This window comes from Salvia hispanica, chromosome 2, assembly GCF_029641045.1.
Source record: "Salvia hispanica isolate PSC_SH4W2 chromosome 2, Shi_PSC_v1, whole genome shotgun sequence".
Taxonomy (NCBI): Eukaryota; Viridiplantae; Streptophyta; class Magnoliopsida; order Lamiales; family Lamiaceae; genus Salvia; species Salvia hispanica.
In genome coordinates this window covers 55,850,694-55,863,884 of record NC_142693.1, presented here as the reverse complement: position 1 = coordinate 55,863,884, position 13,191 = coordinate 55,850,694, and the positions used below count along the sequence as shown (strand labels likewise).

The window sequence follows — 13,191 nt, the reverse complement described above, 5'->3', positions numbered from 1 at the left end:
TCTTCTGAAACTATCATTTTCTAAATTTCAATGAGTTCAAAAAAGCAGAGAGGGCATAACTTGTCACTTAAGTAGAACAAAACACTATTCACAAAGTATCATTTTATCATTTTCAGAAACTATCATTTTATCAAGCAAAAACACAATTTCTACATTTAAACAGATCATCCAAACACATAGCAACACACACACAACAAAACACACATAAACAAAGCAAAACACACACATAAACACAGAAAAACACACACCAGCAGCATACACAGCAAAATGTAAATCTAAATATATAGATTGTTCTCAATATTGTCATGCATGAACGATATTGTATAAATATAAGAAATATCTACACTAAAAAACTACAGAATCTAAAAAAAATCGAGAAAATCTCCAGCAAAATGATAAATCGAGCAAAATCAAAAGTGAAATAAGTAATAAACTTCATCCAACCTTTCTTCGATGATGCTTGAGCGTTTTCCTTCGACATATTCCAGAATCGGATGATTTTTCCTTCGATTCAAATGCTTTGAAACGCGATTCAGAGGGTTTGATTGTGAGAGAAATTGAATGCAGGGTTTTGAGCATGAGAGAAATTGAATGGAGCGTTTTTGTCAAGTTTCCTTCTTTCCCACCAAATTTTAGAACGAAATGACAATTTTGCCCTTAATATATCCGAAAATGATAGTTTTATTTGATAAAATGATAGTTTTGTTAGATTAAATCTAGACCACACATTTTAAAAATGTGTGGTGGAGATTTAGTTATAGGGTTATCACACAAATTGGGGTTATCATTATAATGCACCCCTATATATATATATATATCTAATATATAAAACTGAAAGTTATTTTTTAGTAATCTATATTATAAAATAACCAATGAAGTGTCGAATTAGAGTCAAACAAATAGAACGATAAAAATTTTATCGAGTTTTCCGGGCCAGCCTATCGAGTTTTCGGGTCTGACCCTAACGGATTGCGGGTTAATCGGGTGCATGTTAATCAGACTATAATTTTAGTGGGCTAGAAATTTTCTGCCATATAACCCTATAAATTTGGTGGGTGGTGGGCTATATTGACATCCTAATTGTAGGAGAACACTTAAGATTATTTTTACTTCGTTCTAGTTCCTTATAAAAAATTTGAATTTTAAGATGATAAAATAAGTTTAATTCTTATGTATTTACTAAATTATTTTGTTATTATATGAATGTACTAATATTAATTCTTTATATTCTTTTAAATCTATTCAAATCTTAATCATAATATTGAATTTTTATTGGATTCAAGTTATTGCTCATTTCTAATTATTAACATTAACGATATAAAATCAATTATAAAAAAAATAAAGATAATTAATTTTCTTATTATACTAATATTTTTGGATGTTACAGTTAATTGAAGCACTGTATTTAATCTGTACAAATAAAATATCATTAATAAATAGACTTCCACTAATTTCAAAGAATATAGTTTACTCTTATTGTGGGGCGAAAGTGCAAATTCTCAATTGAATAGTTTAATGTTATTATGGGGCGAAAGTGCAAATTATCATAGTTGAATGACCTATAAAAATAAATAAATAAAACCACGGTTTTAGGGTTATGTTCTCATAAACTCACTCTTAGTCATAGCGGAGCAGCAGCCGTCGAAGAACGCAACACACCGCTGCTCGATTCCAAACCCTAAAAATGGTGTGTTCCTCGATCTAATTCGCTCTTTGTTTTCTTGTGTAATCTTTTAGATTTGTAACTAATGATTGGAGCTGCAGTCTCTCGTAGCAAACGAAGATTTCCAGCACATTCTGCGTGTGCAGAACACCAACGTTGATGGCAAGCAGAAGATTATGTTCGCCATGACCTCGATCAAGGGTATTGGCCGACGTTTCGCCAACATCGTCTGCAAAAAAGCCGATATTGACATGAATAAGAGGTTTGGCTTTCTCTCTGAATTAATGACGTCTCACTATTCTCAGTGTTGATTGTTCCACCAATAATATTGTAACTATGTGCTATTCCAGTTTCATCGTTCGAATTCGCACTTTCGATAGTCTAATTGCTGAGGCGATTTAATGATAGATTTCGGTAGCTTTATATAATTGTTTTGAACACGGCGAGATTTGCTCAATTTTGTTGCACTGTTAATAGAATTTAAGTTTGAATCTGTGTGTGCTATTCCAGAACCTTGTACTCTTTCATTAATTGGATTGCTGAAGGGAATTTAATGATAGATTTTGTGTTGTGACTAACTCTTTGTTAATAATTTAGATGTGCCGATGAAATATTTTAGTGTTGATAATTTGAGTTTGAGCTTTGTTGAACACTCAAGATTGTTGTACTTTGTTCCACCACCAATAGATTTAAGTTTGAGCTTGTTGAATCCTATGCTGTCTATTGCCAGTTTTTCCATCTCTATTGGGATTATTTGTATATCAATCTATTAAATGAGAATAAACAAATGTTATGCACTGTAATTTGTACTCTTGGCTTAGATTCCACGTCTGTTTATGTTTAGTTTGAGCTCATAGGTGTTTAGGCATTACGATTTTGGTTTTTCTGCTAACTGATCATAGTTAATTATTGTTTTACATTGCCCCATAGTCTCTAAATTTTGTATATCTTTTTTACCTAGAATATTGGTATGGATGCTGAAAAGTTGGTAACATATTGTTTGTAAAAACTATCAACATTTTAATCTATTGGGACTATAGATAATTTCAATTCGTCATGTGTTGGCTCATGTGTGACAATCAGATTTTGCTCAGTTATAAATCAATCCAATGGTCTTAAACTGTCTACATTGCTGTCTACTTTATTGAAGTTCTTTTGTTGGAATGCTTGACTAGCCTTCAACTCTTTGTCTACTTCAATTTGTGGTGTGAGTTGCAAGTGATCTAACTGTTATTTAATCTTTTGCAGGGCTGGTGAACTCTCTGCTGCTGAAATTGACAGCTTGATGGTTATTGTCGCAAACCCCCGCCAGTTCAAGATCCCTGACTGGTTTTTGAACAGGAAGAAGGATTACAAGGATGGCAAGTTTTCCCAAGTGACATCCAATGCTCTGGACATGAAGCTCAGGGATGATCTTGAGCGATTAAAGAAGATCAGGTGTGATTCTTTACTTGATGTTCTTACTCTATATCCAACTGTTGCTTATAACTAATTGTTTTTGTGTGCGCATTACTTTCAGAAACCACCGTGGTCTCCGTCACTACTGGGGCCTTCGCGTGCGTGGACAGCACACCAAGACCACCGGTCGCAGGGGAAAGACTGTTGGTGTCTCAAAGAAGCGATGAGCGTTGTCACTTCATATATCTCTTTGCTATGGATACTTTTGTTATACGCTCTGTAAGAGATATGAACAGACTCCTCATGTCTTCGTTTTGGATCCCAATATTGGGTTTCAATTTTAATTTTGATCATGGTTTTTAAGACAGTAAATCTGGTAAGGAACTTGTAGGCTGTCTCTTTGTTTCTTTAATTTTATACATTTGGAGTAATTTATTTTCCATTTTATCGATGGTTATTATGCGTTTGTTCAATTTTAAATTGAATTAGAATATCTATCTCTTATTTTAAACTGGACTCTGGATAATTGCAAATTAACATTAGGCCGATGCAGCCACTTGTTCTTGGACAAAAGATCGAATTATCGTTGAGTCATAAAATTTGAATTTTTCTTCACTTCACCAATGTTTTTAACTTGAAATTTTGAATTACAATCACATCATCATTTTAACATCATTCAACCCTTGCATGCATTAATTTGAATAAAGTGATTTTTACATGGTACTAGTACGGTATATATCAGGCTATTATCAGCATTCAATGAATGTTGCGAGCGAATGAGTTAGAACTTAGAACCATGATCCAGATCAAATTTAGAATATCAAATACTCCCTCCAACAGTCCAACGATGATCCAGATCAAATTTAGAATATCAAATACTTCCTTCGTCCGAGGTAGTTGATAGGTGAATTTTAAAATATTTAACCTCTGATTGCTTGACACAATCAAGTTTTGTTGAACTTCATTTAAGTTTCTATAAACTTTATTTTGAATAGAAGAGATAGGTGAATTTTAAATTTCTTTATTTGCCAACATGGAATTTTAAACTTTACCATGTAAGTTCTTTAAATGTTTTGAGCGTCCGACGCGTCGGGCGACCGAACTTCGGTTGTCCCACCGATCGATCGATCACCTACAATGGGCGGGCGATCACGGACAAGCCCGAAAATTGTCGATCGGGTGGACGAGTGGAAAACCATTGTGAATGCTCTAATCAGCACTTCTACATTAGTACTACTACATGGTTTACTATTATCAGCACTTCGGTGCTTAGTATATAATCAGCACTCCGATGCTTATCCCCATTAATATCCTTTCAATTCTTTTTGGGATGGAGGATATCTATAAATTTAAATATTACTCTCTCCGTTCCAGTTTAAGAGTAAGATTTAGTTACGACACGGGTTTTAAGAAATTGATTGTGTGTGTAATAAATGAAGTGAGGTAGTGGTTGTTGGAGTGTGTAATAATTGAAGTGAAATAGTGGAAAGTGAGACCCTTCTGACTTTTTGTATGTTTAGGATTTTGTTTTATTTTATTTTTTATAAAAGTAATGACATTTGAGTGTAAATTTCATCAATAATGTGGTTAAATTTTATGTCAAATATGATAAATTTTAAATAGAACTCTTAAATTGGGACAGACGATGATGACAAAATAAGACTCTTAAACTGGAATGATAATGACAAAATAAGACTCTTGAACCGGAACGGAAGGAGTATTAAATTGTTCGATCCAAACTCGAGTCGAGTCTGAAGAATAAAGATAGGTGAATTTGTAAAATTCTAGATTTGCCACCTGGAAGTTGAAAATAGTGACAAGTGGGTAGACTCCACCGCCAAAATCCCCTAAAAATACAATCAATTTTCACCCTTAGTAACAGGTAAAAATGAACAAGGAGACGGAGAAGCCAAAAAAGTTCAAAGCCATCAAATACGGCGACGTTTTCGACGTCTCCGGCGAGCTAGCCGCGAAAGCCATAACACCACAAGACGCCGCTGCCATGGAGTCAGCGGAGAAGAGCGTGTTTGGGGAGACGCAGAAGAGCGGGATGGCAAGCGTGATGAAATCGGTGGCGGAGCTCAACGAGGAGCGCGGCGTAGTTGGGCACGACGACACCACCGAAGCCATTAGGGAAGGCGGAACTCAAATTACAGAGACCACCGTCGTTGGCCATCGTGTTATTTCCGAATCTATCGGCGGACAAGTTAGTTATTCCTCCCTCCGTTCCTTATAAATCGAGTTATTTATTTTTATAAATTAACTCTCTTTGTTAATCCGAGTTTGAAAAGAAGTGTCTTAGTTAACAAAGAATGGAGCGAGTGCCATTTTCTAATTATTATTTTCATTTCCGACCCTTCAATTTATTTGATGCAAAACTAAATCATGTCATTTTTGTGTAGCTTTTGGGGCGATTTGCTATGGATGAATGATGATCAAGAATTCGTTTTACTATATTCTTGCTTTAGTCGAATTACTATATCATATGTAAACTTGGTTCTATTTCTTTTACAAGGAAAAATAACTCGTTATAAATTTTGAAGTATCTTTGTTTTTAGTTTTCAAATTGTTGGGCGATCAATACTCAAAAGATGGAGACAGAATGAAACACGACGGCAAAAGTGAAATAAAAATCAAATCTTTCTCTTTCGAATTTGATTTCAGAGTGACGACGCCCCACCACCAAATTTACTACTCAGGGTCGCAATCTAGCAGAAGCACTAACTAAACACATTAAAGATCAAATTCTGTAAAAAAATCACACAAATTTCATCAAGATGCAAACAATGGAGCTCAGATATGGTTCATTCTATGCTAGTCATATAAGTACAACACACAAATGGAGTAAAAAGAAATGCCTATGCTAATAGAGTATGCAACTGAGCTTCACCATTCTTACATAATCTCACATATCACCTCACAAACATCAATAACATGCTAGATAAATTCCACCCAAAACACAATGAATTCCACACAGATTAAAATTCAATCCTAAATACAACGAGTGACTTCAAGATTGAGCTTATTTTTACCCCAATTTATGTTCTGAACAAAACCTAACTTCACTAACATCTTAATCACGCCGAAATTGATTATAAGTGGAATTAAAATTGTGCAGGGTATGTGTATCACAAACTAAGCATTTTTCGAAATTGAGAATTGGAGCTTTAGAGAAAGAGGATATAATAATATGAAGTTACTGTACAAGAACAAGCCTACCCCGATTTCCCAAATCCCCACCGTGCTCCGCCCCTTTCGGTACGGTCACCACTAGGTCGCCGTTCTCGTAGGCGGCGGACACGAGCTCTGGCCGCGTGGAGGGCGGCAGGCGGAACCGCCACAGATCGAGCTCGAATTCGGTCCCTGAAAGGTCAACGACGCCGTTTCCCCTTATGACGATCTTCGTGACGCCGGGGTAGATCGCGACGGCGTCGGCCCTGACGTCGCCGCTGATGTCGTCCGTGGCGGCGGTGAATCGGATCGACGCCGGCGTCTCGTCGACCGAGACGTCGGCGTCGGAGTGGAAGGGGAGCTCCAGGACTTTCGCGAAGATGTGCGGCAGCCGCAGAAGCTTCTTCTGCCGGCAGGCGTTGGCCTGAGCGAGGAGCGAAGCGACGTCGTAGCGGAGCGTGATGTTGAGATTCCTCGGCGACGGGTGAACCTTCATTGGCGGCGAGAAGATCAACGGAATTCAATTGGGAAAATTAAATTAAAACTCAGATTAACAGAAAAGAGGGAAATTTTGAGGGAGAAGGGCAGGAATTAACGGTGGCAGGTAATAGCAGGCAGAGATTGGATAAAAAGGCAGAATCGTGCACCCTCAAAAAGGAGAGAATTCGTAAAAAAATGGATCACATTCGTTAAAAGATGATCACATTCGCTGACCTTTTGAAATTTAGGATTAATTTCGCTGAATTTTCAGAGCAGGGATCAAGACATGCGAATATTTTAGAATAAGAGATTTTTTATTTTTTATCTTTTTCTTATTCATTTTTCATGGTGTTTCCTTCGTCATATTTATGAATTGACATAATTATCCACCTAATTTAAATCTCAATTATTTAATTCTTCAACCAAAATACTAACTCTTCTAGTATATGAAAACAAAAAAAATTCACGCTTACAGAAATCAAAATTTTCCGTCCACCCTCCTCCTCCTTCTCTTACACCGCATATCTGATACTTTTACAAGTTAGCACTTGTATTTGATGCAACACTTTTATTTTTCTGCGTATGCTTGAAGATGCTCACACACTCTCTCTCATACTCCCTCCGTCCCCTATTAGGAGTCACTCTTTAAAAAAATTAGTGGAATGTGGGATCCATTTATTTATATTGGTTTTATAATAAAATGTGAGTGAATTGAGTTAGTGGAATGTGGGACCTACTTACTATTTATGGTAAAAATGAAATGTGACTCTTAATTGGGGACGGATCGAAATGGAAAAATGTGACTCTTAATGGGGGACGGAGGGAGTATTTTAATTTTGTGGGATTTGCTTTTCTTTCTCCTGCAATACGTTTTTTAACACATAATTTATTGAATAAAAATCTAATCTTATGAGCAGCAGTCAGCAGGTTTTAGGATAAATTTTTCAATCTTTTTGAAATAAAAATCTAATCTGAATAAAATAAAAGAAATGGGAGTAGATTAACCATGTGTCCGTAAGTGTATTTATTTTGTTTTCAGAATTTTAGAAGAGTTTTAACGATGGGTAGAGAAGATTTAAAGAATTGGGGTCAAATTTTATGTAGGTAATTTGGTCAATTTATAAATATTATGAGGAAAATTATATGAAAAAGAGGGAACATCTTTTTTGGTCCACGAACTTTGCCAAAGTATCATTTTAGGTCCGTGAACTTTGAAAATATCATTTCAGGTCCATCAACTATGGGTTAATATCATTTGAAGTACTTTTTTACTACTTCCAAGTTTTATAGGACGAAAATACCCTCGATAACTTAAAGGGTATATATTTTTAATAAACTTATCATATACTCATATTTTTTATAAATATCTTTATAATATATTTTTGACAAATTTTCTAAATATAATTTGACCTTCAATATTATCACTTAATTATGTGACAAGTAAAATTGTTTTTCTTCAACTTTTTATATTAAAGAATTTTAAAATTGAATGAAGAACTTTTCTTTAATAATAAAGTATTAAATAAGGATCTATTCTTGTATGTCACAAAATTAAGTGATAATATTGAAGGTCAAATTATATTTAAAAAATTCATCAAAAATATATAGTAAAGATATTTATAAAAAAATATGAGTATAGGATAAATTTATTAAAAATATATACCCTTTAAGGTATCAAGGGTATTTTTGTTCAAAAAAACTTGGAAATAGTAAAAAAGTACTTGAAATGATATTAACCCATAGTTGATGGACCTGAAATGATATTTTCAAAGTTCACGGACCTAAAATGATACTTTGGCAAAGTTCGTGGACCAAAAAAGATGTTCCCTCTATGAAAAATGAATAAGAAAAAGAGAAAATTTTTTTAAAATCCCTTATTCTAAAAAATCCGCATGCCTTAATCACATATTCCGAAAGGTCAGCGAAATTAATCCTTCATTTTGAAAGGTCAGCGAATATGATCCCTTTTTCCGAATTCTCTCCCATAAAAAGTGGGGCATTTGAAAAGTTAAAAGGAATAATTAAAAGATTCTAGTGATATATATTGGGGCTACGGCTTGTTGAAGAAAATCCAAGAAAAAAATATAGATAACCGTCCCCATTTAAGATATACTACTTCCGTCCACCAAAATTTGTCCCACTTTGACTCGGCACGGCTTTTAAGAAATGTAATGGAAAGTGAGTTGAAAAAGTTAATGAATTGTGGGTCCTACTTTTATATATATTAGTTTTATAATAAAATGTGAGAAAGAATGAGTTAGTCGAATATGTGGTCCACTACCAAAAATGGTAAAAGTGAAATGGAACAAATTTTGGGGACGGACGGAAATGAAAAAATGGGAAAAATTTTGGTGGACGGAAGTAGTATTTCCTATTCTTTTTGGAAATTTTATCTCTCCAATAGATACACTCAATCACTTTTTTCTAACTTCTATTAAAATATTATCTTCCCTTTTCTCTATTTTAATATATACCCACATTTTTCTTCTCCAATTAAACACATTAATCAATAGCCCTTAAACATTCGCGCCGAAGAAATGTGTCACTTAGCCTGGACGGAGGGAGTAGTACGTACATAATGCATTCAGTATGATATTGTAATTGCACTTTATAGCAAGAGACGGTGCTGAAGAAGGGGATGGACAAGCAAGCACATTGGACACCCTTAGAGCATCTGCAACCCAACTTAATGCTGGCTCGGTCTCATCTCGTAAGCGAGCTAGCATTGGGCAGTGACTCGGCGTCCAAATCCAATTGTTATTTTTTTTTAAATTTGGAAAAAAAAATTGAAAAAAAATTAAATTAATGCTCCATCTAACCTCGAAAACTACGAACAATTGGTTCAGCACATATTTTAGCCTATAATTGGTAAAGTAAGAGAGAGATAAATGAATATAAGTAGTGTTAGTGGAGTGTGAGCTTCAGATCATTAGTAGTGTAGTACTTCATTATGATATAAGTTGTAAATAAAATGATGTGTAGGGGTTATAAGCGTTTAACTATTCCAAAATTAGAAAGTTCATACTTATCAGAGACAAGCTAATAAGGAAATAACTCATACTTTTCAGGGACAAAGAGAATGAAATTTTTCCGATTCCACAAATGTTACCGTTTTATGACCGGTTTTATCTGATTTTTTTTCTTTATTATTTTATTATCCAATTAATCTTAAACACATCTGTAAATATCTCATTCGTTATACATTAATATTTTTTACTATTATTTAATTTTTGGATTTTACAATAAAATATTATATGAATTTTAATTTTAAAATAATATTTCATCTCAATTTAAAGAGTAAAGGTCAATTTTGGTTCTAAACATATGCTCAAAATACCAATTTGGTCCATAACATTCACTTTTTGAGAAATTGGTCCTAAACATTTGAAACCGTTAACGAAGTGGTCCTAATTTGACGGAACCGTTAATTTCTGACGGTCAGCACCTAATTAACGATTTTTTGACTTAATTAGTATAATGATGCATAATAATTCAATAAAATTAAATAAAAATATTTTAAAAAAATAAAATAGAAATTCTCACATCTCTCTTCCTCTCCTTCCTCTCTCACTGGCGACACTCAATTCATCACTCTCCCTCATCAATTCTAAAGGGTTACCTCCTGCAAAATCGACTCATCCATCTCCACATCCGATTCACATTCCCACCCCATCAAAATCCAAGAATTCACCTACAAAGACCTCCAATTAGCCACCGCCAACTTCTCCGACTCCAAGAAGCCCTCCGCCAACGACCTCGACAACAAGATCGACATCCTCTCCTCCCTCTACAGCCCCTCCCTCATCAACCTTCTCGGCTTCTCCACCAACTCCCACGACCGCCGCCTCCTCGTCGAATTCATGAGCAACGACAATTTGTGCTACTTCCTCTACACCAATCCTCGCCCCTCAACCTGGCCCCACAACCTCTGATTAGCTCTGCAGACCGCCAGAGCTGGATATGGTGAATCCCTCGCCATTGGTGGTGGATTGGGCGATTCCGCTGATAAGAAAGTGGAAATTCATGAGCGAGTACGATCCTAGGGCTCCGGCGCCCAGGGATGCGAGGGTTAGGAATATGGTGTCGGCGAAATGTGTGAGGTCGTGCAGAGAGAGGAGGTTGTCGATGAAGGAGGTGGCGAGGTGTTTGGGTGAGCTGCTGAATTCGTGGAATGAAGTATCGAATCCTTGCATCATGGGGAAGGATGTGGAAATCGTTGAAACGCTATTGAAGAATCAACAACTAGAGTTGGGGTTTCGAAGCAATTTGATGGAATCAATGGTTTAGGCCTACAACTACAAATCTCAGATTTTAGAATTGATGAGGGAGAGTGATGTATTGGGTGTCGCCGGAGAGAGAGGGAGAGAGGAAGAGAGATGTGAGAGAGATTTTATTTTAGATTTTTTTTATTTAAATTTACTTTTATTTTAATTAATTACTAATCTGGTCAAAATTTTTGCTAATTCACGGCTGTCAGAAAATTGACGGAATCGTAAAAAAAGGACCAAATCGACAACGTTTTCGTATGTTTAGGACCAAACCAACAGCGTTTTCATATGTTATGGACCCGTTTTTCAAAAAGTAAATGTTTTTGACCAAATTGGTGTTTTGAGCATATGTTTAGGACCAAAATTGACCTTTACTCCAATTTAAATTAAATTTGTTGAAAAAAAATAAACATAAAATGAAATAGTGGGACCCATGAATAGTTAAGACCATCTCCAACCATACTCCAAAAATAAGTTTTGGTGTATAAATCTTCTTCAACCATACACCAAACTCAAAACCATCTTTGGTGTTTTTTTGTGAAATAACACCAAATATGGTGTTAATGCAAAAAATTTGTGAGACAAAAACTCAAATATTGTGTAAATTTTAAATTTGGTGTAAATGATTGGAGTACAACTATATTTTTGTGTGACGTATACTCAAAATTGGATTTGAGTTTGGTGTACATAGTTGGAGATGGTCTAAGAGATGATATAAATCGGAAATGGAGGGTTGCAAGTGTTGTCGCTTTAGCAAGAGATGGTGTAGAGATGTGATGAATTGGAGATGAATTGGAGATGAGGTTTGTGGAAAATATGGATTAGAGATAGAGTTGTGGATGCTCTTATTAGTCGCACCTCAATTCTTGGGTTATTATTTCTCTTTTCTTTTCTACATTAACCACAACTCTTAGTGCAATAAAGACACTCTTCTTAATTTTCACATTAATTTGTAGTATTCATTGTTTTACTTTAAAACAGAATAGTGAGACTATATATAACAAAATTACTTCATAAATAATAAAATAAAATTACAATTTCTATAAATTTAAATATTATAAATCTTAAAAATTTTAAAATTTAAAATTTATAATAATTACGGGGTTATTAGAAATGTTGATGTAGCACCTCACCAACACCATCGCCTCTTCAGAGATATACTTCTTCAACCCCACTTTTGTTGGCCTTCTTGCCCTTTTCCATTCATTGATTTCATAGTCATCAATGCTCACCTCTCCAACTTGAAAGGACTATCGTTCGACCATGTTATCAAATAAGGGAAGACTATGTATGAGATGTCGGTTTCTCACTCCACGGGGGACTTTAGACCCAGTTCTTGTTGGAGAACCATTGAATTTTGGAACGTGAGAAGGATATGGATTGAAAGTGATAAGAGTGAAGAAATAATCAAGAAATGAAAATGAGTGTTTATTTATAGAATTTTTGGATTATATTAAAAAAAGTCCCCCGGTCTCACTCTGGCGTCGCATGTTCCTCCTCTACAACGCACGTTGTGAGTAGTCGTGCCTCTATCGGTGCGCGCCATGACGCCCCTCTTGTCACCCACCCCGTGCAATGGAGGGGAACTCAAAATCTAAGAGCAACCGCATCGGTGCTTGTGGGGAAGGACGGCATCCGTGCCGTCGGCGCGACATGCCCCTGTTCGCCGCTGTGCTCTTGCCAACGGCACGACTTTGCTTAATGCATCGAGCACGTCCGTGCCGCTGAGCAGGGCGACGTGGCATGTTTTTATTGGATTCCCAAAAAAATATAGCCGTTTTATTATCGTTTAATTCCAAAATCATCTATAAATACAAACATTCATCATCCATTTTTCACATCAAAACTCACATTGAGCTACAAGAAGACCTAATCAAACACATTTGGGCGAAATTCGGCCACGAGTAGTGAGTTTTTTTAATTTTATGAATTTAATTATGTAATTTTTAATTTTTAGGATGTAAATTATGAAATTTTTAATTTTTAGGAATTTAATTATGTAATTTTTAATTTTTTAGTAATTAGTAATTGTATTTGGAGTATTTAATGAATTTTAATATGATGGGAATGTTTTTATTTAAATTGAATAATAGAATGATGAGATCTTTGAATATATTATTGCTGAAGAATATATATGTGAGTGTTGTGTTTTTGCCAAAAAAATAAGGAGTAAAAATAAATAAAAGTGGATCTCCGGCGAGAGCATGGAAT

The 13,191-nt window shown here is 35.2% G+C and overlaps 3 protein-coding genes across 3 annotated transcripts; 2 read left to right on the top strand and 1 right to left on the bottom strand.

The window, feature by feature from the left end:
- The first annotated feature begins 1,587 nt into the window (after nt 1-1,587).
- Nucleotides 1,588-3,518, top strand: LOC125206398 (small ribosomal subunit protein uS13z/uS13y/uS13x). The gene is made up of 4 exons (XM_048097761.2): nt 1,588-1,687; nt 1,765-1,925; nt 2,912-3,100; nt 3,183-3,518. Exons 1-4 carry the CDS (start codon nt 1,685-1,687, stop codon nt 3,286-3,288), a joined length of 459 nt encoding a protein of 152 aa, XP_047953718.1. The 5' UTR covers nt 1,588-1,684; the 3' UTR covers nt 3,289-3,518.
- A 1,415-nt stretch (nt 3,519-4,933) lies between these two features.
- Nucleotides 4,934-5,618, top strand: LOC125201801 (late embryogenesis abundant protein D-34-like). The gene is made up of 2 exons (XM_048100063.2): nt 4,934-5,267; nt 5,464-5,618. The coding sequence occupies exons 1-2, from the start codon at nt 4,950-4,952 to the stop codon at nt 5,491-5,493; spliced, it is 348 nt and encodes a 115-aa protein (XP_047956020.1). The 5' UTR covers nt 4,934-4,949; the 3' UTR covers nt 5,494-5,618.
- Nucleotides 5,619-5,839: 221 nt separating this feature from the next.
- Nucleotides 5,840-6,974, bottom strand: LOC125201794 (uncharacterized). Its single transcript, XM_048100052.2, has one exon. The coding sequence runs from the start codon at nt 6,726-6,728 to the stop codon at nt 6,258-6,260; it is 471 nt and encodes a 156-aa protein (XP_047956009.1). The 5' UTR covers nt 6,729-6,974; the 3' UTR covers nt 5,840-6,257.
- Nucleotides 6,975-13,191: the final 6,217 nt, after the last annotated feature.